This window comes from Camelina sativa, chromosome 6 (assembly GCF_030686135.1).
Source record: "Camelina sativa cultivar CO46 ecotype springtype chromosome 6, ASM3068613v1".
Classification (NCBI taxonomy): Eukaryota; Viridiplantae; Streptophyta; class Magnoliopsida; order Brassicales; family Brassicaceae; genus Camelina; species Camelina sativa.
In genome coordinates this window covers 24,306,594-24,328,541 of record NC_141885.1, presented here as the reverse complement: position 1 = coordinate 24,328,541, position 21,948 = coordinate 24,306,594, and the positions used below count along the sequence as shown (strand labels likewise).

Sequence of the window (21,948 nt, the reverse complement as noted above, 5' to 3'; positions counted from 1 at the left end):
TAAACACGGATAAAATTTAAATGTGTTTATGTAAAATTATGTGTATAGTTTTAATAAATAAAAAATTAAATAGTCACATGATACACAATATTTTAATGTTATGTTGAAATAGGTGGTCCTCGAAACCTAAGAAAAAATTGATGATGTGAGGAAAAGCGTTGGAAAGAACTTTGGAGGTGAGAATTTTGGCATAGAAGAGACGTACATTGTGGAAGTAGAGAGACTAAGTGTCAGCTATTTGGGAATCCACCTATAGCTATCTCAAAAGTAACCCCGCACCTAAACTTGCATCATCATAACATCTTCCTCCTACCTACTCTTTTACTCTTGATTTTGTCTTCTTACCTGGTCCACTCTTTCCAATATTGAACTTCCAATACACCAACAGTCGCGTTGTAAGTCTGTCCATTTACTTCGTTTGGTGAGAGCTTAGTGCTTAGTTATCTGTAAGCAAATACAAAATAATGAGAACTGATATGACTTACAGGAAAAACCAACAAAGCAAAACAGAGTTCTAACTAGTTAAACCAAACCCACATAATACATACCTAATTCGGTGCTTATACAAATATAGAGTTAAACTCCTAAAGCATTTTCTTTACCTGTCTTTTTACTGCTATTATTACTCCACCTCATTGTATTCAACCACTGCATCATACGCATCCATAGTGAGACTACTCTCCGCAAAACATCTGAAAGAATGTTTTCTTCTCATCAGAATCAGTCGTCAAATTAATCATCAACGACGACCAAAATCTAAGTCCAAACAGATATAAGCTCTGTGATCAACAAATACCGAGGTTCATACTTGCATGTCACTGTCTATTAAGGTTGCCTATGTGTTTCATGTACTACTACTAAATCCGTAATTTCTTAAAAATCTGAAAAGCTACAATAATCTTTACCTTAGTTCATGCCAAAATATATCCTCCTTGTCAAACAAAAACTTTCGAAGCGAAGAGAGTTCGTCTTCCACCAACATCCCAGTCTGCCGAGATTGTCGATTATCCTCTCTCTCAAGCCTTTTGATGAAAAGAGCTGACGCAAGATGAACAATGATTGATGGATCAGGATCTCCGAGGACTGCCTGAAGCTCTCTTCTGATCCATGTCTCAATTCTTTCAATTATTTTATCTTTGGCGTGATCATTCACCTGCAAAACTCTATACTTATCATACAATTTAAAGATGACAAAACGAAGCAGGTATATACATCAGGCTTCCAATAAACTAAGAGTGCAAACTCCAATACTATAAACATGGGGACACATTGTCTATTAAACTTACTAGTTCCAGGTTTCGCCTCAAATGTAATCGAACAGCTCGTAATTGCTTATTGTATATACTGCATTTAGAGCCAACACCAGTAAGAAACAGAGGATTGCAAAGTGAAAGCTACAGAGATAGAGAATAGAATCAATAGTAAACCAACCTAGCTCGCCACTGAAGCTTTCGATGGAAGATAACAGAATCAGGAGCTGAACCTGGCCGTCCGAATGATCTCCTCCATGGCAATGGCCTTGATCTCGACCTAGATTTTTCCAAAACATGCCTCGACCTTGGAATTATCCTAAGTAATAAGCAAGCGTGAATATAAAGAAGTGATTTTTAAAAGAGAAATTTCAAACAGAGAATCTAAAACAGAGAGAGAGAGAGAGATACCTCCGGCGACCAGATTGATCATTCAGATGATAAGTTAAAGTCTCACGATCATGAAGAATCGGTAAATGCTCCTTATGGTATTTTCTAGAAGCAAGATCACTGACGATAAACCACGAATCAAAACGAGTGTTACAGAGAGGGCAGTTCCTCTTGAACCCGCTCCACTTACGAATACAAACAAGGCAGTATCCGTGTTTGCACGCCGTGATCACGGCGGTGGCTCTTCGGTCAGTTAGGTTTTCCAGGCATATCGGACACGATTTCCCCTGTAAAGCAGTGAAAATTGATCTCTCCGCGAATTTCTCACCGCTTTTCATCAGACTATATACCTTCCGATCGAATAAGTGAAGTGGAGCCACGGATCAGATCGCCGTTGAAGACGGTGATGGAGGCCTCACCGGTGATAAGGGAGATCGTTCGGTGAAGACGACTCTTTAAAAAATCGGGTTTTAATGAACCGAGATTAATTTTAATTTGATAACCGGTTATTCTCGCTGCGGTTCGGTTTTTAATGAACCGAAGTTAATTTTCTGATGGAGAACCGGTTGATTTCGGTTCGGTTCGAGATTTCTTTGTTTCAAAATTGAAGAGCGAGCGTGATACTTCTCATCGCTGCTGCTCCGAAGAAAAGAACCATTGCCACTAAACCAACCACGAGAACTCTCTAGTCTCTGAAATGGAGGTTCCAAAGGATCAGATCGCTACTTTAATGGAGCATGGGCTCTACGATTCTGCTGAAATGCTCGTAAATTCTCTAACTTTTCCACTCATTCTGATTCTTCTCTCTCTTTTAAATCCCTAGTTTTTTTTTTAATCAAGAACTGATGAAATTTTCTCTATATATGAATCTAAATCCAGGGTAGCTTTCTCGTTTCATCTTCTACTGTTAGTGCCGAAACTAGTCCTCAGCTGAAGGCGGAGAATTTGGTTAAAGCTTCTTCCCCCCCGTCGATGTTTTCTATTTTAGTAGCTTTGAGTCTGATATTTTAAAGTTGAATTCTTTCTGTATTGTTTTTTACTTCTTCAGATTCTGCTGGGCGATGCTTTATTTCACCAGAGAGAATACAGGAGAGCTATTGTAAGTTCTCGAAAGTTTTAATTCTTTATGTTTCTCTTTTGCTGAGAATGAAATGTTAGTAAGTTTTATTCTGCCACCTATTTGAACTCTATAAAAGAAATGATTGGATCTTGACTCTGACTGAACTATAATGAAATGGAAAAGATTCTGATTATGAAGTTTCATATTTGCATTGCTTAGTCTCTTCTCCTCTGGAGTACTTTGGGGGTGGAAAGCTATGAAGTTATGTAGAAATTTAGAATTTATGTATTCTATCTTTTTTTCAGAATACGTACAAGCAAGCGTTGCATCATTATGCAAGGGTTCCTAAGCAAAGCTCCGGCAGTACGAGGAGTTCATTATCTTTATCTACCAGATCATCTGTGAGTGCGTCTAGCAATTCTGCTATTAATGAGAGCGAGGTAAATTAGTGTGGTGTTTCTGCATGATCCGTTTGGTTTCTAGAAAATGGGTTTTAATTACATAGGAATTCATGTGTGTCTTCTTTTTTTCTATCTTTCTTCTCAGGTGAGATTCAAGATTGCTTCATCTCACTTTGCTCTTAACGAAACAAAAGCTGCGATTTCTGAGGTATGCCTTCTGTCTTATTCATTGGGAGTGTCATATGTTTGTCTGGTTATCAAGATTTGTTTAGTCTTATAGAGTTGTAGGTTCACAAACTTTGGTACATAGGATATAAATTATGTATATGAGATGGAAATTGAGCTTTTAAGTTATCTGCTTCTCAAATTATAGATTGGTTTTGTATAGGATGATTTATATATCTCGCTGTTGTATTTTATCACCAGAGGTCAATTACCGTAATTCTCTTCAGTGAAACGTCATTAGTATCCTGAATCCGAGATGAGTTGTGTTGTGTTGACCTTCTCTCCACCCATTATTAATGCATTTCCATATAACAAATAAAGTAAAACTACTAGGAGTCTTTGCTTCCAAAACTTGATGTAGTTCTTAAGTGATAATAGGTAAAAAAATTCATGGTTTTCTTAGTTCTAATACATCACTCGCATGTTCTTTCTTTGCCAGATGGAATCTGTCAAGACCAGGAGCTTGGAGATGAATATACTGATGGCGAAGCTTCATCGAAATTCTGGATATAACCGTGGTGCTATTGCTTTTTATAAAGAGTGTTTAAGGTCTGTTTTTCATTTCATATCCCAACATTTCCTAGCATATAGCACTATCATAATATATCGGTTTTTACGTTAAATTCCAATTCAACACATCTTGCATATATGTATATAATCTTTAATCTCTGCAGGCAGTGTCCTTATGTACTCGAAGTTGTCATAGGTTTAGCTGAACTGGGAGTCACTGCAAAGGATATCATATCATCTTTTACTCAGGTGTCCCTTTCTATGAGATTTCTTTTGCTTTTGAATGTGTTTTGCGCCTTTTTCTCACCATTTTCAATTACCTTCTCTGTGTGAAATCCATACTATATTGTAATTGTTGTGTCGTGTTTACATTTCAGACTTCAAGTAGAAGTGCAAAGGTTTCGCTCGATCAGATAGATCCTACCCGTTGGTTGCAAGTAAGCATACTCTTTAACAGTATTTACAGCATTAAAAACTGTTTGGTAGTAGTACCTTCATTAATCATGCGGCCAAGCTATATTTTGAGTTATTAAGTGTCTTATTCTATCTGTGTTGTTCTCCGCAATACGACTATATATACATAGCAGTTCTATTGATTTTTTTAAGTGAATGTAAAATCCAGCGAGTTATGCGTTGTGTATATAGGTAGAAGCTGTTCATGAGTGGAAATTGGATTTAATTGTCTCTATAGTATTCCCTCAAATAAATTAGTGCTTTCATGTTGATCTGTTAGCATCAGCTAGACTATTCAACTAGAGAACTAATATAGTATATCCTTTTTCTTAGATGGCTTCATTGGTTTAGTGTTGAAGTTTATCTGGAAGTAACATTATTTTCCTCTTTGCCATTTTTTGGTAACTTTTCTTCGTATTGACAGCGTTATGTTGAGGCCCAGTGTTGTGTTGCTTCACATGCTTACAAAGGTAGCGTTCTTTTTATTTGTGGAATTCACATACTTATAGTGCCATGATATGTGGCTTTCGGATCTCTGTGTCTACCCGGTAGATTTCAGTTTTTACATGGAATTCTGCAATGATTAATCCAATATGCCTTACTGGATTAATCTGTATTTACTCAGGGGCGCTGGAACTCTTTGCTGAACTTTTACAACGATTTCCAAATAATGTACACTTGTTGACTGAGACAGCAAAGGTTAGGGATGGCATTGACTACGATGCAAACAGAACTACACCTGAGTTATCTTCTTATGATTATGATTGACGCTCTAATGATTGACATAAATCTGGTAGTTGATAAACTCTTCCTTCATTGAATTCATTTGTATAGGTTGAAGCAATTTTTGGGAAAAATGATGAGGCCATAATGAGATTTGAGAAGGTAGTCACCGCATCAATATTTTTGCCCAACTCTCAACTACTTTAAATCATGTATAATCATCTTAGAACTTTGTAGGTTCGGTCAATTGATCCTTACACACTAACCAGTATGGATGAGTATGCAATGCTGCTACAGATAAAGTGTGATTATTCCAGGCTAAACAAGCTTGTCCACGATTTATTAAGCATTGATCACACCAGAGCAGAAGTATTTGTTGCTTTGTCTGTACTATGGGAAAGGAAAGATGCAAGGACAGCATTATCTTATGCTGAGAAGGTTAGCATTTTTCAGAGACTGAAATTTTGTGCTAACATCGTTGTGTGATAGCTCATGACATTCACTTTATCATCCAGAGTATCAGGGTAGACGAGAGGCACATACCGGGCTACATAATGAAGGTAAGCTCGTTTAAAGAGGAGTTGGTTTAGTATAATAATTTTGCATATATTGTATATCCACTATTTTTATTATATTTTAGGGAAATCTTCTTTTACAAGCAAAACGACCAGAAGCTGCAGCAATCGCCTTCAGGGCTGCTCAGAATTTGAGGTCCGATCTTCGTTCATATCAAGGTCTGGTTTACGAGGGATCTGATATACACTTCCACTGTTGTACTGTTTTGGTGGTATAAACCTTTAAGAAACATGAAAAGATTGGAGTGTGAATTAACTTGCACTATTAAGGTCATTTCAGGCTTAGTCCATTCTTATCTGGCATTTGGTAAAACCAAAGAAGCATTGTATACCGCCAGAGAAGCAATGAATGCAATGCCTCAGTCCGCTAAGGCTCTGAAATTAGTTGGTGATGTTCATGCTAGTACATCAAGTGGCAGGGAAAAGGTAAACAACAGTCGGCTTTATTATGCTTCAATGGGTTTGGCAATTTTCATTACATTCCGTCAACTATATAGCAGACATATTCCCTAGTCTAGAGATTTAAATACTGAAATTGGGAACGTTTCTTAAGAATTTAGCTATCCAAAATCACAAGTTTGAGAACCATAGTGTATACCAAATCTGAGAAACATTCAGAGCTTGTGAGCATCTTCTTATGATCATTTCAATATGGATGTAAATTTTTGCTGTAACAGAATAGTGATATGGTTTTACAACAGGCAAAGAAGTTCTACGAGTCCGGTCTGAGGCTTGAACCTGGGTACCTAGGAGCTGCCTTAGCTCTGGCTGAGCTTCATCTAATGGAAGGGAGGAACGGAGATGCTATATCACTACTTGAACGATATCTCAAAGATTGGGTTGATGATTCTCTCCACGTCAAGCTAGCTCAAGTCTTTGCTGCAACAAATATGCTACAAGATTCTTTATCACACTATCAAGCTGCACTAAGGTCTATGAGAATTCCAAATCAGTAGTTCCTCTAATTAACATTGTTTCCATGTGAATCAATAAACAACAGATTGTTAAAAAATTGTATATGCAGAATAAATCCACAGAATGAGGCAGCGAAAAAGGGACTAGATCGCTTGGAGAAACAGATGAAGGTTGGGCAACCTACATTTCAATTATGCTTCGTTTTTAAAATAACGGAATCAAATCCAGTTTCTACATTTATGAAGCTCAAACGATGATCTTTAGTGCATTAAAAATTCGGTTGTTAATTGTGCAGGGAATAGACCCAGATGCAACTGATGAAAACGATGAGAACGATGTTGAAGATGTTGATGGAGACACTGAAGAAGCTGAGCTCATGTAAAGAGTTTCTTAGTAGTGGTAGGCAGAGAAGAATGTGAAACTGTAAAACACTATCGAATTGGTAACATTAAAATATCTTAATAGCATATGTCATTCCTCTTGTTTCCCTCTGAACTTAAAAAAAACTCCTGGCCAAAAAACACAAAAAAAATATAAATACTAAAAAAATATTGGATATCGTGACGTGTAAATACGCTATTGGTTAAAACATGCAAAGAGTACTCCCCATCACACCAAAGTCTCACGGAGAATCCCATCTCTTTCGCCACGCCAACTCCAATCTTCTTCGTCGTCGTCAAAAAGCGAAGCTTTTTTTACTTTTGTTCTTGATGGGTTTCATCTCTTGCATCTCATTCCCTACGGTCAATTCGAGAATTCTATCGACCCACCGTTTCTCCAAGCTATCAACTTTAACATCTTCTTCTTCTTCTTCTTCATATTCACTTAAATTTGCTTTGAGACGCCAGGAGGAGGATAAACCCAAAGTCTCCTTCTTTCTTTCATCAACGTCTTCGATAATGACGACTCCTGTTCAAGCTTCTTCTTCCTCCTCCACCACCATTGGTACCCTCACTCTCTGTTTCTTAATTTCGGCAGTTGTAAGATTAGCTGAACTCTCGTTGACTTAGCAGAATTATTCCGATGTTAATTTTGGATACTTAGTGAGTTACTTTAGAGTCGAACAATGATTTAAAAAATGTTGTGATTATATAGATGAGGAAGCTCAGGATGTGATAAATTTAAGATTTTGTGATTCTGCTTCTCCAAGTAGTGACCTTTTTTTTTGTATGAAGATGAGACCAGTGATGGCTTGAAGGTCCAGTCTCATGTTTCTATTGGGGCACATGATTTGCTGATTGTCGGACCAGGTGTTCTTGGACGCTTAGTTGCTGAACAATGGAGACAGGTAAAGTTTTTTGTCTTGTATGTTTCATTACATCATTTGTCTTCTACAGAGATTGATCTTTAATTTGATAGTTGGACATATCTTTCTTATAGAACATCCTATAGATATGGTATTTCTGTACTATTAACAACAAAAATGTTGTATGTCCTGTAAATCCCTGTTTTATGTGTCTTGAGTGTTTATCAATGTGCTGTGTGTTGATCTTATACAATCTGTTATGGTAATGTTCTGAAGTTCTTGTGGATATTGACTAGTTCCTTGTTAATCACAACGTTTATTATAAGAGTCATGTTTTCGCAATATAGAAGTTAGAGTTGGAACTTTGTATATGTGGAGCAGGAACATCCAGAGAGTCAAATCTTTGGGCAGACAGCAACTACAACTCATCATGATGAGTTGGAGAAGTTGGATATCAAACCATTTCTTAAAGGAACCGAATTTGGGGACAAGTTCTCATATGTGATCTTTTGTGCTCCTCCATCACAAAGCGCTGATTATGCTGGCGAAGTCAGGTGATTTATTACAAAAATTCACATGTCTCAACTACTGGAAACTGGTCTATTGTGCGGTTAACTTTATTAACTGGTGAAGAAAGATGAAGCTAAACGTCAGTTTCTGTTTATTGTTTCATCCTATGAGACATCAGTAAAACGAATTTGCCTTGATTCAACTATGTCTAATATTGGCAATTGGTATGTGCTTGTTATTACAAACGGATCAGGAATGCAGCATCAAATTGGAATGGCAAAGGATCATTCTTATTCACATCTAGTTCTGCACCTTATGATTGCTTTGATAATGGAGAATGCAACGAGGTTTGTCTCAGCACCTGAATACATCTTTTCCTTTCAGTTTTCTCCATCCTAATATTCCTAATTTTAGACTTTAGCACCACATGGTAATATTCTATTTCAAAGTTGTTATCACACATAACATCAGAATGATTGGATTTGTCGATGCTATTGGGGCAAACAGCTCTGATCATTTGAAATCTATGAAAATAAAGTGTACAATATTCCAGACATACTACAATTTATTGTTCATAGTGAATATGTATGCGATATTCTATAAGAATTTCATAAGTTTATAACCCTTCACTGCAGGATTCTCCAGTAGTGCCACTGGGAAAGAGCCCAAGAACCGATGTACTTTTGAAAGCTGAGAAAGTAGTGTTGGAATGTGGAGGGAAAGTCCTTAGACTGGCAGGGCTTTACATATCCTTTTGGATTTCGAAATTTGATAGTCAATGAGCAAATACTGAAATGCTTTTTTGGTTTCTAGCAGATTTGAAAATTATGTTTGTCCTGAACTTTTTATACACAGAGAGTAGAGGTGCACATACTTACTGGTTGAATAAGGGGACAATCGATGCTCGTCCTGATCATATCCTAAATCTCATACACTATGAGGTATATTTTTGATTTTGCTCACTCCTTTCTCCTGTTCAAAGACCATGAACTTCACTACATGGTTATGATTGGTCTGCATTGGCACTGTACCATATATTAGTCTATCATCAGTTTCTGTAACGTGTTTCTGAACAGGATGCAGCATCGCTGGCAGTTGCAGTCATGAAGAAGAAACCCGGTGGTCGTATTTTCTTGGGTTGTGACAACCATCCTTTGTCAAGGTAATGCAGTTCTCTTTCTAACTTTGAGATATTTCAAACATTGACATTTCACATGTTTGAGTTCGCATACTTCAGGCAAGAAGTGATGGACCTGATGGATCAAAGCGGAAAATATGATCAGAAGTTCAAAGGTTTCACGAGTGAGTTTCTTTAAACATTGACGTGTGATTATCTTGAAAAAAATCTTAAGCTTCATAGAGTCTGACAACATTGGCTTTTTGTAGGCACCAGTGGTCCTTTAGGGAAGAAGCTAGACAACTCACGGACACGAGCTGAAATAGGATGGGAGCCGAAGTATCCAAGCTTTGCTCAATTTCTTGGAGTAACAAAGTAGTATTATTAATTCGGTTCGAGATGACTAAGGAGTACGTGAAGATAAGAGACCAAGTAAGATAGAAAATGCCTCTACCGCTGATGAATCAAAGCATTCTGTATGTTTGGTTCAAACTTATATGTTTACTCTTGAGAGATCAAACAGCTGAAATGTTCAGAATTATTTATCATGCAAGCTCCATGTTCATAATCATCATACTGATATAATTAACTTGATACATTTAGCAAACGGGTCAAGAAAAAAACGATGAACGCAAACTTATAATCAGTGTGTATTGTTTTTATAAACATGGCTGAATCATAATAATAAAAATCTCTTAGATCATCTAAAAGGTATTAATGCTTTCTGTCAAGATGTAATGTAAAAGCTTGTGTGTCTTGTTCATTGCCAAATTAAAGTTTTCTAACAAAGAAATAGGCCAAACAAGCAAGGCCTCAAGGTTTGTGCCTAAACAAACACATCCATGCCTCCATCTCACCCACATAATTTGAAGCCAATAGTTTTCATTTGACCTTTAATTATTATATTAGAATACTTAGCTTATTCATTAACATGCTCACAAATCATCTCATGGTGATATGTGTAACCAGATAATCTTACACCATTTATATATGGAAGGTTGTAATAAGTTCTTATTACACAATGCATGTCACTGTAGGTGATAGGTGGAGCAGACCAGTAATGTTGTATCTCCAAAGAAAAATTTAATCTTAAATTAATTTGGCTATATACACAGAAACTAAACCAGATTCAGAGGGTTGCCACTTAAGGTGTATGATATGTCTTAATTAAACTAATTGACAGAAATGATTCGACTAAAAGGAAGTTTTAAGCCTAATGCAAAAAATACTTTGTCGGATTTAGAAGGCCTAACAATTAGGAACAACCCTACCTAATGACATGACGTTCCAACGACTACCTAAACTTCTCCACAAATCTTAGGGTTCACACACATGTACAGTCGATACTTTTTGCATGGTATTTTGTGACGTATTAATAGAGAGATGATTTAGTTTAGTGAATTTCCAACAACAGTGACAGGCTCACGTTGATGAGAGCTTTCTTTCCCGATACATTTTGTGGCAAAAAAAAAAAAAAAAAAAAAGAGAAGATATTACAACAAAATTTGATATATGCCTAAAAACATCACGCAAAGCCGATGCAAACTATATCATCCCAAAAACATATCACATTCGCAACGTTTTTGTAATACTACATTTTACTACATAATTTTCATCATGACATGATTGACGTGGGTAAAAATATCATCAGTAGATACTCTCCATAGCAAAATGGTCAAAAAATCATCGACTCCCCAATGTTCATAATCTTGAGATTAATTTCAAATGAAAGGAACTAATCACTGTGATAGTAAAAAAAAACAAAAAAGAAATTCTAAGATGGCTTCCTCGATCAGAACGAGAATTAAAACTGGTTTTAACAAAACGAGAAACTAATGAAATTTGCTGGTTGGCAAAGTAAAGAAGCATTTCAGAAGTCACCAGCAATTTACAGCCAATCAGCCATGCAAGAGTTGTCTGTGCTACTGAGTGAAACATTATATTGTACAAAAAAACAATATATTTCCAAGAAAATGTGAACCAAACTTTTGTTTTTTAGTTTAAAAAGAGAAAGAAACAAAAAAAATGGGGGACAAAATTGAGAATGCAAGAATGACTCACTTTTCTCCAAGACCAATATAAAACGGAGTACATGCATGACGAAACTAAAATCAAAGCAGATCTTAAACGAGCAAGAGTGTGTGAGAGAGAAAGGAGAAAGTGAAGAATGGTGTTCATCAAGGTTCATCAACTTGCTTTTTTCTTTGGTCTCATGGGTAATTTATTTCCCTTTAATTATTTTTCTATGCTTCTTGATTTTGGAACTTCAAATAATATCCTTAGTAAAAGTTACATATCATATACTTCCAACATGTATATAAGTATAACATGCCCACTTTTTTATATATTAGCATTTATACCCAAATAAAGAAGCTCATACCACTAATATTTTGACTCTGGCTTTTTTTTTCAGGCAACATTGTGTCTTTTGGTGTGTTCCTGTCACCAGTGTAAGTGTCTAACTTCTAGAGTCATAAATACTATATACTAGTAAAAGATTGTGTAAGCATTTGAATAATTATATACGTATTATAGGCCAACGTTTTATGGGATATACAAGAAGAAATCATCGAAAGGGTTTCAGTCGATACCGTACATATGTGCACTAGCAAGTGCAACTCTTCTTCTCTACTACGGAATAATGAAGACACATGCTTATCTCATCATTAGCATTAACACCTTTGGATGTTTCATTGAGATCTCCTACTTGTTTCTCTATATCATTTACGCACCTAGAGAGGCCAAGGTTCCTATATATATATATATATATCTATTTTTAGTAGGGAGTAAACATTCATATCAATCAGTTTGGTTCGGTTCGGTTCAATTTGATGAAACTCTATATCTACTACTAATCTGGAAGTACACTTGGCAGATATTCACGTTGAAGTTGATAGTGATATGCAACATCGGTGGACTTGGTCTCTTAATCCTTCTAGTCAATCTTTTGGTTCCAAAACAACACCGTGTCTCGACCGTTGGATGGGTTTGTGCTGCTTACAGTCTCGCCGTCTTTGCTTCTCCGTTAAGCGTCATGGTGATTGATTCATATGTCCATAAGCTTTCTTTAAAACATCGTGCCGTTATTTTTATTAAATTAGGAATTAGTGTTTAAAAAAACGATGTGTGATGCTGCAGAGGAAAGTTATAAAGACGAAGAGTGTGGAATACATGCCGTTTCTTCTCTCCTTGTCTCTCACTCTTAACGCCGTCATGTGGTTCTTTTATGGACTTCTTATCAAAGACAAGTTCATCGCTGTAATATTAATTTACATTTTCACAGTTCATCATTTTAGTTACTTATGTTACTGATTAGTCTCTATTGCTTTGTCTTCAGATGCCAAACGTTCTCGGTTTTTTATTCGGTGTTGCTCAGATGATACTATACATGATGTATCAAGGATCGACGAAAACAGATTTGCCAACAGAGAACCAACTAGACAATAAAACCGAAGTCCCAAGCGTGGCTGTTGAATTGCCTGATGCAAGATCAGACAATGTTGAAGGATCGGCGAGGGCAATGAAGTGAGGGGCAAACATGGGGAGTAGATGTGCATGGGAGACATTTTATCGTATGTTGTACTAATAAACTTTTATTTCTATGTTTTGTCGGTTTGAGTTGGTCTAGCACACCAAATGATCCATTGTTTTGATCATCACCAAACCTTCGTAAACTGATGATAATCTATTCTAAACTACTTAATTAAGTTTGTGTCGATGATTGGCTAAGCTAAGTTCCATTAAACTATGTACTTAAAATACTTACACACAGTCGGAACTGTAAAATAATCAATCTGATCTAGATTGAATACAATATTTCAACGGAAATATAAAAGGTTTTAAATATTGATATTGCTTTAAAAGGTTTATCAATTTATTTTTAAACTAATTTCTAAATTAGTTATATCCATTTATCCATTTTGTTCAGTTTTACTAATTTCTTTCAAGGTTACCATATAGACGCGGTTTCTTATGTCGGCATTATTTCTATTTTTTATAGTAAGTTAGTAGGAACCAAAGAAAACTTCGCTGTCTTATAAATGGGTTGTGTTGACATGTGTTGATAGCATGCAAGTGCCGTGATGGACCTTGATGCTCTGACTCACACAGCAAAGACATCACTTTTGTCCAGCCAATTAAACTTAATGATGCTAGATTGAGCTCCCAAAAAAATTGAATGTGATGTCTTCTTAAGCTAGCTAATGGTCGTGTCTTTACAGGGTTCTTCTCTTTTTCGTTGATAGGACCAAATTTTCAACTTATACGAGTCTATACCATGTCACAAGAAACTGATCTACTTTAAAATTAAGCTATATCTATTTTAAAAAAAAGAATCATATTACACATAAAAAATGGGAGAATTATAAAAATACTAATTCAAATCCTATGCAGCTGTGATATATAATCGTGAGTGCAAGTTTGCTTTAATAAACTAATCAACGTAACATAATTCTATAAAATCTTTGATTTATCTTCTACCTTTATAGTTAGCAGCAGAGTTTGTTTATAGAAGATGCTGTAACAAAAATAAAAAAATTAAAGATATCAAAATAGAAGTAAACAAATATAAACCGCATGTACAGAGTATGTGTATCTGTAAGAAGACATACTTGAAATACAAGTAAGATAGATTACAGATGTGCCAACCGCACAAACTCAACTCTTACAAGACACAACAAATCTGAACTTTTGTTTCTTTCTTATTCATAAACACACACTTTTTTCCACTCACCCGCCAATTTTCCTGCATTTACAAAAAAATCAGTTCAGAAAAAGAGGTTAGTTCAAAGTTGTCTATAGATTGATCTAAGTAAAGCGACTTCTAAATAAAGAAGAAAAGGTTTAACAAAGGCTTACAGAAAGGAAAGATCTTCCAGCGCTGGTTGTCGCCTTTGTTCCAGTCCCAAAGGACGATAGTCGTGCCATCACGGACACCACCAGATTTGCTGTCACCATGAAATGCATCAACGTTTAGTCTCGTATTGTTTATCATTCTTATTGTGCGATATCCATCTCCCAAATCCTTGCTCTCTGTCCATAGTACAGACTCGTCGAGTCTATCAGGATCATATCTAATTAGATGCACCTGCAATATACCCAAAGATATAGTTATAACTTATAATGCTAGAGAACGTGTCCCCAATAAAGAAGATGATAAGATATAGTTATAACATATAACCCTATCTATCTCACAGGATCAACAAACACAATGCAGAATCACAGAACAAAACTAGCAGAACGTCATTAGAGTTTCTCCAGAACCATTCCCAAAACTCTTGATGCACCTCTCTGTTTCCTTTCTTCCAACTAATATCCCTAGTTCGTGACTAATGTGATTTCTTAATGTCTACCCAAGTTTGCATTGGACATAAATGAAAGTCTGCAGGACAAAAGACTGTCTAAGGAAGGAAGAAACGCTTACAGGATGGGTAGCTCCTACAGAATGCTTCATTGCTTCACCAGTAGCCTTGTTTACAAGAGCAAAACAAGGATGACCGTCTGCATCCTTCACCCGAGTGCTGTACTTCTCATCTTTGTACCAGTGCTGCGCATTCGTAAAGGAAGCAACTATCAAATATATAAATTGAAACTCTTCCAACAAACAACCATTATGAAATACAAATAAACTATGATATCATCAGCAAGCTTGAAAAATGCTCGATCAATGGAAACATCCGGATCAATAATAGCCTATACAAGCCGTGAAAACATGAACATAACAATAGGATCTAACAACCTAAACCAGAAAACTAAATTCTAGAGTAACAACAGAGAATATGACAACTTGTAATCCTCTTTCTTCATCTTATACGGTAGACAACAAGATTCAATCTTTTAACTCATTCCAAACACATGGAGCCAAGTGGTTAAGTAAATTGGATCGTGGTGTGAGTGAGAGAGATGATTAGACATACCTGTGCTTCATCAGATGGATTGGCTGGGGCGAGAATGACTTTACCATCTCTAATCGTCAGATAATAGTTAGGCTCCGCCTTAGAATACACCTTCACCGTAGCCCTTCCGGCGAGTCCGGCAATATTATCAGGCACACGGTTCTTCTCATCAGGCCTGTGGTCAAAACCAGAAGGCGGGTAGGGTTGAGGCTGATGTGAGCTATGGTGAGCCACGTGCGTGACGCCAGTGTGGCTCTCTAGCATCGAGTCAGGCGGCGGATGAGCTCCGTAAGGGTGGTGATCCGGCGGGTAGGGCTCGTTGGAAGAGTGATGACCGACATGGCTCACATGACCGAACGGAGGCGGCGGTTCCGGAGCATCAAAGTAAGGCGGCGGTGCCGGAGCTTCGAAGTAAGGGGGAGGTGCCGGAGCTCCGAAGTGAGGCGGAGGCGCGTGAGGCTCGAATTGAGGTTCCGATCGGTAAGGCGGAGGCGCGTAAGGGTCGAAAGGAGGTTGTGGCTGGTAAAGGCCATGGGGTTGCGGTGGAGCATCGGGGAAATTGTTGCATGGCGGTGGTCCTCCAAAGAATGGACGATCTTCATCGCCGTCGTCGCGTTGGTGGTGGTGGCGGTGTTCCATTAGCTTTGATTTGGTTTGGTTTGGTTTGATGAGTACACAAAGTTGAAGAGATGATCGGAGAGGACGAGACTTATAAAGGACTGTGAAAAGGACAGTTGTCGTTGTACTAATGGGTGTGTTTAGTAAACAACACGTTTTTGTAGACTAATCTACTTAATTTAAATTTTTAGGATTAGTTAAGATAATTAGTAATTATTGTGTGATATATTATATTATTTTTTTTGCTCTTTTTTTATATCTTTTAAACATAGTATAAAATCTTGCTTCTCTTTAATTTTCCATTGATTAGCTTCTTTCTATGTCTTAAGAAAAAAATATTTGGTTAATATTTGTAATTTAATGGTCTATGCTAATATCATTGTTATGTTATCATCTCAATTTATTGCTTGAGAGAAAAAGAAAACTATATTAAATAATATTTTCCCAAAAAAAAAAATTAAATGAAAGAAAAAAAAAACTTAAGATGTTCATCATATGAGCTGAAATCAGACAAGTTGGGCCGTTATTGTGTGTATCAAGGTTTGACTCGGCCCATATGAGGCCAGACGCAAAATAACTTGATCATATGACAACATAATGCCGATATGCATAAAATAATTTGATCATATGACATAATGCCGATATGCGTTACTGCAATGTATGCTATATACGTTACAACTAACAAAAGATGGGAGTAATTTGGTCGCTTTCGAAGTGACGACGCCATCTCACTTGTAAGCTCGACGTTTGTGCCAACGTAATTGTACTGCCTCCATCCAACTTTTTCACTTTATGAGATCAAACTCTTTTTTTTGTGTGTGTGTACTGCCTATGGAAAAAGATTTTTCATTTGGAAAAAGACACACAGGAGTAAGCTACGGTTGCGCCGATGTTTTGAGGGCTCGCCTCGGAATGCGGTTTACTTGTGTCAACACCTTTGGTAATTTGTGTCTTCTTCCTCCAAAGTGTGATCCTTTCGTATATTTAATTTGCTTTCATTTTGTGACTTTCTCTTTGTAATGTTGTTTGTTAGTAGTTTCCAGTCTCTTTTTTTTTTTTTTACTCTTGGTCTTGTTAGTAGAGAAATCTTAAATTAATGGTAGAAAATTTAACATTTTATCAAAAAAAAAAAAAAAAGATATTCATTTGGACCCTTATTAACTTGCGACTGATCTATGAAATGTAAACGCCTTAAATATGAGATTTACAATCCATTTACATTACCCTCAAACTCGACCACCACCATCTATACGCAATATATATATATATACTCTTTGTGTTACTCTTTCTTGTGGGTTCGAGCCTACACCATGTCACTTCTATGCATTGTAGAGAGTTTCGGGAAATTAGAAATTTACTATTTAGCATCATGATGGGGCTGTCTTTCGGACCTCAATGATATTGTTCACAAAATGGCGACATAAAGCATTCTAATATTTTTGTTGCAAGGACCACCTTGTATTTAAACATGAGAAACAAAAAAAAAAACTATTGCTATTGCTATTGCTAGGTCCAAAGGTTTAATTACTCAATCTTTTTCTAGCCTAACAAAGAAAAATTTTCAGAAGAGAGTGAAAGTGAGAAATCCTGAATTAATGTAAACTGGTCCTGGAGACAGCAGTGAAATCTATAATATCTACATAATGGATGTTCACGTTATGGTTCAGCTAATGAAGCTAAATGATTATTTGCAAGAATTATAATTATTTCTAATTAATTCTGTTGACGTACAACCTTAATAATTAATCCTTCATTTTCACAACACATACAGGGAACTTTGCTTGGCCACCCAGATATATATTATTATTTCAGTAGAGTTATTCAATTGCTAAAAGAATATTAAAAATTCAACGGGCATATGGGGTATGGAGCATCAGTTTCTATATAAAGCAACCTGCCAAGTGCATTCCTCAAATACAAAAAAGAACAAGTATATACTTCACAGCAAACATCAAAACTAAAGTCGAATCATGGCTAAAGGTGTTGAGTTTCGGATTCTATTCCCACTTGTTTTGTTTTTGGTTATGTTACTTTGTGTTGATGGTAAGAGTTTCAACAATAATGGCCATAAGATGAGAAGAGGAAGGTGGGAAGGTAAGCTGAAGATGAACTTTTATCACAAGAGCTGTCCTCAAGCCGAGGAAATCGTGAAAGAGATTGTGTCCAAGAAAGTTGCAGCAAACCCTAGCTTGGCTCCCAAGTTACTTAGGGTTCATTACCATGACTGCTTTGTTAGGGTATGATATGCGTATATATTTTTTATTCTTTATAAATAGAACATCTTTGTTGTAAAGATCATAAGTCTAATGTGGATCACTGATGATATATAGGGGTGCGACGCATCACTCCTTTTAAATCGAGTCGCTGAAAATGCGGCGTCCGAGAAGGAAGCGAGACCTAACCTCTCGCTATCCGGGTTTGAAATCATCGATGAGATCAAATCAATTCTCGAAAAGCAATGCCCTGAAACCGTCTCTTGCGCCGACATTCTCACCTTAGCCGCCCGAGATGCCGTCTCGTATGAAGTAATATATATCAACAAACTCGTCTATATATAAATATTTCATGATTACTAATCAATCAAATAATGAAACCAAGAATCGATTCTCATTCGCTCCGTTTCTATGTTTGTGATTGTAGATGATATAGATAAACAATCCTGTTTTTACAGCATGTCGGATTAGTTTGGATTTTGAGAGAAATCTATGAATTTTCGAAAAAATGCTAAATCCGGAATTTGATATGTTGTAGTTTCAACGGCCGCTATGGAGTGTCTATACTGGACGTGTTGATGGAAGAGTTTCATTAGCAACGGAGGCAGCCAGAGATTTACCTTCTGGTGGGTCAAACTTCACCACTCTACAGAAACTCTTTGCCGAGAGCGATTTGGACGTCGTTGACCTCGTCGCTTTATCAGGTTTAGCATATTTTCATATATTATTCTTTGCTAACCATCACATATACGTTACTGATATAATAAGAAGCAACTAAAATAATAATAACGACCTTATGAAATTGGGAATAATTATAAGAAAATCGCGGGAATATCAGAGCACGTGCATGTCCATGTTACGAAGTGTATGGGATGCTACAAATTTAAATCCTTCCGATCTTCAAGAAATAGTATATTTCTATATACGAAAAATATATATACATAATTCGAACATCATATCAAATTCAATTAACTTCTTATAAATTATCTGTCATATAAAGTACTCATTAATCAACTAATTCAATTGCTAATTTTTCGAGTTTATACTAAAAAGAAACGAAATTGTATGAAACAGGAGCACACACGATAGGAACAGCACGTTGCGGTGTGTTTGGTCGGAGGCTCTTGAACTTCACCGGAAAAGGGGATACAGATCCATCCCTGGACCCTAACTACGCATCCTTCCTCAAATCCAAATGCTCCGACAAATCTCTAAGACTCAACTCTTCCGCAGTAGTCGGAATGGACCCTACCGGACCTCTCTCCTTTGACAGTGGCTACTTCGTCTCTCTCCTACGACACAAAGGACTCTTCACCTCTGACGCCGCCTTGTTGACTGATCCCTCCGCTGCTCACATTGCTAGTATTTTCCAAAACTCCGGCACTTTTCTTGCTCAGTTTGGTCGGTCCATGATTAAGATGAGTTCCATCAAAGTCCTTACACGTGGAGATCAAGGTGGTGAGATTCGCAGGAATTGTCGTCTCGTCAACTAATAAATTCACTTTCGATCTTATTCCTTGATCACCGTAATTTAATTATCATGTACTCATCAATTGAGATTTCTTTTTTTCTTAATTCTATTACGATATTGTAATTTTGTTGAACGATATATAATATATTGAAGTGGAATTGTATCATGTCTTCAAATTATTATTTTAGGATCACGTTACGACAAATTTTACTAGGACCTAATTATAACATGTGTGAGTGGAACAGTCAAACAGAGGTTCTTTTCAAAAAAAAAAAAATTGAATTGAGGTAAATTATTTTTTAAACCTCTTACTTGTACACATTAAATAAAAAGATCTTCAAACTTTATTTTGAACATGGCTTATCCTTTTATTAAAATCCGGAAAATACAACAGATAATGTAAATCAAACTAACATAACAGGAATCACAGTTACGTTACGTACCATCTCTACTTAAAAATCTTACGATGTACTTATTATTCAACAAAAGAAAAACAAGTGAAACATACAAAGTATAAAGGAAGTGATCGATGGATGGGTCGAGTACTCAGCAGCAAAACCAAATTCTAGAGGCTTAGCTTGTCAATAGCTTGAAGTGCACGCCAGTAAGCCTACAAAGTCTCCATTCATTAAAAACTATAGCACCCATCTGCTCATAAAATTTGATAGCATTCACATTCCAATCAATCACAATCCACTCCACTCTTCCCATACCCAACTTCACCGCTTGTTTGGCCACAGCGGTTAGTAGCATTTTTCCGAAGCCTTTTCTCCTGTAAGGCTCTCTCACGAAGATATTCTCGATGTAGAAACACTGTTTCGCTAAAAAGCTTGGGTAGTTCGGGAAGAACAGAACAAATCCAGCCACCACAACGTCTTTGAGCTTATCCGGGGAGAAATCTTGGCTGTCCGGATCCTCGATGGGGAGATCACCGTTATGCGACTCAAGAAATGGGGTGAAGTCGGGGGACGTAGCGTCAGTGGTGGAAAATGGGGAACGGGAGATCTCCAAGAGGAAGACAGTGACGGCTTGGAACGGACGGGAGTTGAAGAGCGTGGAGGCAAGGCCAGACTCGGTGGCGACAAATAGATGCGTGAGGCGCTCAAAAACTGCCATCTGGTGGATTAGCTTGTGAATGAAAGTAACATCGGACGGCGTTGCGAGGCGGATCCGGGAAAACACAGGGTGGTCGGTCTTTGAAGTCTCTGCAGGCACTGTCGTTGGCTCTGGTACTGCGGTTGGAGGCGCGGGAGCTGCCATTTTTTTGTTGTTACTTGTTTTTGAAGACAGTGATGTAGGGGTTTAGTCTTTTAGAGGATCTGTATTTATAGAAAAGTTTAAGTTATTACTTGCTTCTAAGGCTATCATGTTTAGAGTTAGAATTTTAATTATAAGCCAATCTCTCTTCTTGGTAATGTCATGTGTTACACGTTAAAGTAGGTCACTCTCTTCTCCTTTTCATTTCTTTTTTGTTCAGGTTGATTAATCAAAGAGACATTGTCTATATATCACTATGTATCAACTCAACGTATCATAGTATATATTTAGCCATCCCTCAATTTTGTACGCCTCATATCGTTCTCATCTATCTGTAGGTCATTAATCACCTCTCTCGGAAAATTTTGCTAACGCTTAAAAAAAATCAAGAAAAGTTAACCTCTTGTTCTAGATTATCTTGAGTCAATTTCTAATATGGCAATCAGTTTTAAACACAAGTTGGCTCTTCTGCGATTTGAAACAACACACGACATGCAACATAAAGACGCGCGGTCATCTATACCGTTTAATGATCCAATATTCGTTTCACTTTATATATATATATATATATATATATATATATATGAATCCAATATTAATTTAAGAATAAATTGATGAATTATTTCGATAATACCAAAAAAAAAAATTGTGTCGATGAAAAGAGATGGGATTGAAGAAACGTGAAGCACATGTCGTTATATCATGGAAAAAGACATCTTGTTACCCAAAAAAAAAAAGCCAAGAAATTTAAATGAGTATGGAAAAAAATGGACTACTTTGATAGTATTGTCGTTAGCGCAGTATGGTTAGCCGACATTAATCAGTGCGTTCTATATATGGCTGTAATTGAAGATGTTAAAACTCGTAGTCTAGATTTGTCGACAACGAAATCAATTAATTCTCTTCCAACTTTGGATTCATGTAATCACGACAAAACACAACAATTTTGTTCAAGATAAAGGGAAAGGAAAGAAAAGTAGTATCAATTGGTACTTTAATTCTTTATCTTGGTTTAATTCTTTAGTATCAATTATAGTTTTAATTGTTAACAAATGGATATGGTTTTGGGTGTAAATCCTAGCTAGTAAGTAATATTTTTCATAATACACTTGGAAAGGTT

General features: G+C 36.6%; 6 protein-coding genes and 1 pseudogene across 7 annotated transcripts; 4 read left to right on the top strand and 3 right to left on the bottom strand.

Moving 5' to 3' along the window:
- Positions 1–25: 25 nt before the first annotated feature.
- On the bottom strand, positions 26–2,112 carry LOC104792726 (uncharacterized). Of its 2 annotated transcripts, XR_769102.2 has the most exons (7): positions 1,662–2,112; positions 1,432–1,569; positions 1,287–1,344; positions 906–1,153; positions 603–692; positions 206–444; positions 26–126 (listed from the first exon to the last, which is right to left on the bottom strand). XR_769102.2 is itself a non-coding variant. In XM_010518943.2 (6 exons), exons 1-5 carry the CDS (start codon positions 1,976–1,978, stop codon positions 623–625), a joined length of 831 nt encoding a protein of 276 aa, XP_010517245.1. In that variant the 5' UTR covers positions 1,979–2,112; the 3' UTR covers positions 26–444; positions 603–622. The 2 variants fall into 2 exon arrangements, 1 of the variants encoding a protein (XP_010517245.1); XM_010518943.2 differs by having other exon boundaries at positions 26–444.
- Positions 2,093–6,984, top strand: LOC104792725 (anaphase-promoting complex subunit 7). The gene is made up of 18 exons (XM_010518942.3): positions 2,093–2,406; positions 2,520–2,588; positions 2,689–2,739; positions 3,006–3,140; positions 3,247–3,309; positions 3,766–3,875; positions 4,001–4,085; positions 4,214–4,273; positions 4,714–4,759; positions 4,915–4,988; positions 5,124–5,174; positions 5,250–5,450; positions 5,528–5,572; positions 5,653–5,746; positions 5,868–6,013; positions 6,289–6,518; positions 6,612–6,672; positions 6,798–6,984. Exons 1-18 carry the CDS (start codon positions 2,338–2,340, stop codon positions 6,882–6,884), a joined length of 1,677 nt encoding a protein of 558 aa, XP_010517244.1. The 5' UTR covers positions 2,093–2,337; the 3' UTR covers positions 6,885–6,984.
- Positions 6,985–9,982, top strand: LOC104792722 (uncharacterized). The gene is made up of 9 exons (XM_010518941.3): positions 6,985–7,447; positions 7,678–7,790; positions 8,130–8,302; positions 8,512–8,605; positions 8,894–9,004; positions 9,110–9,199; positions 9,335–9,420; positions 9,496–9,560; positions 9,645–9,982. Exons 1-9 carry the CDS (start codon positions 7,093–7,095, stop codon positions 9,752–9,754), a joined length of 1,197 nt encoding a protein of 398 aa, XP_010517243.2. The 5' UTR covers positions 6,985–7,092; the 3' UTR covers positions 9,755–9,982.
- Positions 9,983–11,401: 1,419 nt separating this feature from the next.
- LOC104792721 (bidirectional sugar transporter SWEET9) lies at positions 11,402–13,221 on the top strand. Its single transcript, XM_010518940.3, has 6 exons — positions 11,402–11,591; positions 11,789–11,825; positions 11,911–12,121; positions 12,251–12,412; positions 12,514–12,633; positions 12,713–13,221. Exons 1-6 carry the CDS (start codon positions 11,543–11,545, stop codon positions 12,902–12,904), a joined length of 771 nt encoding a protein of 256 aa, XP_010517242.1. The 5' UTR covers positions 11,402–11,542; the 3' UTR covers positions 12,905–13,221.
- A 697-nt stretch (positions 13,222–13,918) lies between these two features.
- LOC104792720 (ricin B-like lectin EULS3) lies at positions 13,919–16,114 on the bottom strand. The gene is made up of 4 exons (XM_010518939.3): positions 15,291–16,114; positions 14,798–14,920; positions 14,233–14,461; positions 13,919–14,119 (listed from the first exon to the last, which is right to left on the bottom strand). Coding segments are annotated over exons 1-4 (972 nt in total). The 5' UTR covers positions 15,909–16,114; the 3' UTR covers positions 13,919–14,117.
- Positions 16,115–17,799: 1,685 nt separating this feature from the next.
- LOC104792719 (peroxidase 24) lies at positions 17,800–19,737 on the top strand. Its single transcript, XM_010518938.2, has 4 exons — positions 17,800–18,124; positions 18,218–18,412; positions 18,639–18,804; positions 19,175–19,737. Exons 1-4 carry the CDS (start codon positions 17,858–17,860, stop codon positions 19,591–19,593), a joined length of 1,047 nt encoding a protein of 348 aa, XP_010517240.1. The 5' UTR covers positions 17,800–17,857; the 3' UTR covers positions 19,594–19,737.
- Positions 19,738–19,914: 177 nt separating this feature from the next.
- LOC104792718 (L-ornithine N5-acetyltransferase NATA1 pseudogene) lies at positions 19,915–20,865 on the bottom strand (annotated as a pseudogene).
- Between the last annotated feature and the right edge of the window lie 1,083 nt (positions 20,866–21,948).